The sequence below is a fragment of the Perissodus microlepis genome, chromosome 6 (genome assembly GCF_051167445.1).
Source record: "Perissodus microlepis isolate ML-2025 ecotype Zambia chromosome 6, ASM5116744v1, whole genome shotgun sequence".
Taxonomy (NCBI): domain Eukaryota; kingdom Metazoa; phylum Chordata; class Actinopteri; order Cichliformes; family Cichlidae; genus Perissodus; species Perissodus microlepis.
The window spans coordinates 33,620,587-33,622,861 of record NC_140466.1 but is presented as its reverse complement, the minus strand read 5'-3'; the positions used below and the strand labels follow the sequence as shown (position 1 = coordinate 33,622,861).

At 36.4% G+C, this 2,275-nt stretch overlaps 1 protein-coding gene across 1 annotated transcript; it reads left to right on the top strand.

Moving 5' to 3' along the window:
* The first annotated feature begins 538 nt into the window (after nt 1–538).
* On the top strand, nt 539–1,913 carry LOC146386069 (serine protease 1-like). Its single transcript, XM_084930064.1, has 4 exons — nt 539–711; nt 1,169–1,230; nt 1,528–1,670; nt 1,755–1,913. The coding sequence occupies exons 1-4, from the start codon at nt 542–544 to the stop codon at nt 1,911–1,913; spliced, it is 534 nt and encodes a 177-aa protein (XP_084786190.1). The 5' UTR covers nt 539–541.
* Nucleotides 1,914–2,275: the final 362 nt, after the last annotated feature.

Genomic DNA, 2,275 nt, shown 5'->3' with positions numbered 1-2,275 from the left:
TGCAAGCTAAATGACAGCAATGGCTCACCTGAAGTTCCTCCTGCTCCTCCTGTGGGTTGGTGAGTGAGTTTCTTCTGCTTTTATTTTTAAACTTTGTGTATTTGAACCATACCTTAGGTTATGACATATCTGTGTTTATAAAGACTTGTTTAACTTGTTGCTGGTTACAACCATAATAACTGGCTCCTGGCTGAGACAATATGTTGTTCAGGTGGTAAGCCAACCATCTGTAAGTATATTACTCTTCTCTCAGGTTTCACGGTGTGCACAGAGGTGGATTTGCACAAGAGAATCTTTCACGACCATAGAGAAAAATGATCGTCTGTATCACGTGCAAATAACTCTGACCCATGGAACACATTACCATCATCTATGTGGCGGCTCTCTGATCCACAGCGAGTGGGTTCTAACTGCAGCTCACTGCTGGAAAGATCAACCTGGATGGTGAGAAATGACTGTTTCACATATTTAAAAAAAACAGTCCAGAGACAAAAATCATTACTGGTATTTTGTTCTTTTACCATTTCCATTGTTTAGGACTATGTCTGCATATGTAGGAATTCATCCAGGTCCAGGAAGAATGGTGACAATTACTGATCACAAAATCTTTGAGGACCAAACAGGAAAACATGACATCATGCTTCTGAAAATCGACCCACCAGAGAATAAGATTAAGCCTGTTGTCTTCCCTAAATGTACACGTCGCAAAAAGTGAGTTTTGAGTAACTTTTTAAGTGTAAAGTTTGAATTCTGGAAGTCCTTAATATGTTGACATAATATGTATTTTTCTTGTTTAGTTGGTTGGTTTTTTAAACATCCAGGAAGAGCAAAAAAATGTAGCAACATCTGTAGTCTATGAACAAAATGACATCATGCTTTTGAAGTTACAAACCCCCATTAGTGACTGCAGAGCTTCTTTATTAACAATAATGTAACTAAGACTTGAATATTGAGCAAAGGGTTCTGGTTTTGATTTTAGGTACCTGCTTAGGAGGTACATCTATGATCTATAATAACTGACAATAAAACACGAGCATGAGGAAATGGAAGGAAATGTAATGTTTTAATAAAATGTTTGAATCTGAAAAGATTAGCTGACTTAGAGTGAACTGGAAATACTCAGCCTGCAGACATGGAGATGGAATTTTATTTATTTTTTAATTTGTAGGATGGATGTCATTCAGATTGCAGGCCATGGTGGCTATACGGTTGATGTAAACTACAACAAACGTAAGACCAGTATTGTTTTGATTATTTCACAATTTTTTAGTTTATATTATACTTTGATTTTGTCTTGTGTGCCTGTTATAGTTACATTTTCATTTTATTTGAAAACTGTGATGACATAAAGTATTTATTTCATTTTATTGTGGATATACTGTCAATTTCCCTCCTTTTTAAATGCTGCTCAGCTTATTTTAAAGAACACATTTTGTTCCAGAAATGAGGCAAAGCATGTTTCTTTCAATATCTGATTTCCTTGCATGAAACATGCAGTAGCATTTGTTATTTTCCTTTTTTCTCTAGTCCCTGGTACACCGCCTCATCTCCAGTGTGCAAAGATGCATGTTGTTGAGTGTGAGCTTAACCTCCATCCATGTAATTCAGCATTCTTATGGCCAAATGGAAACACGATGTGTTACAAAGAACCTCGAGTGGACACATGTCAGGTGAGTTGCCATGCTGCCAACATTTTATCTGTATCATTATCAGATGTTTTGGAACAAACATATAATTTATGTTTTCTCTCTCAGGGTGATTCTGGTGGTGGAGTGATGGCCAAAAACAACAAGATTCATGGTGTGCTTGTTGGTGATTATGAACGTGCCTGTACCGGACCAGCTATTTCTCTGAAGGTCTGCTCTTACATTGGTTGGATAAATCAAGTCATTACACGGAGTAATGGAAAATAATAAAATTAAAATAACATTCAAAATAAACAGTACTCAATGCAAGAAGCTGCTTCGGTGTGAATTGTTTCTACATGTGAACTTTCGATTGTTAAAATATAAATATGTCATGTGTGTTTGCAATGTAGTTTCAGGCGTCAAGTAGATCATTCAGTTGTTCAGAAACTGTGAAGTTTGCATTGAGGTTGTTGGGTCATTTTTGCCAGATGATATTAAGTACAATTACTACAGTACAGCATTTAAGTACAAATGTGAGGAATTTGTACTTTACATTGGTCTTTCCATCACATTTGTGGCTTCTTCTCCGCTGCTTCTCAGTGGAAATTGGTACATTTCACTTCACTACAAATATCTGACATCTTTAG

Excerpts from the sequence above, each read along its gene's own strand:
- LOC146386069 (XM_084930064.1), top strand. The coding sequence starts at position 542 with ATGTCTGCATATGTAGGAATTCATCCAGGTCCAGGAAGAATGGTGACA. Across the intron at positions 712-1,168 it reads AAATGTACACGTCGCAAAAA|GATGGATGTCATTCAGATTG; the intron begins GTGAGTTTTGAG and ends TTTAATTTGTAG. Across the intron at positions 1,671-1,754 it reads CTCGAGTGGACACATGTCAG|GGTGATTCTGGTGGTGGAGT; the intron begins GTGAGTTGCCAT and ends TTTCTCTCTCAG.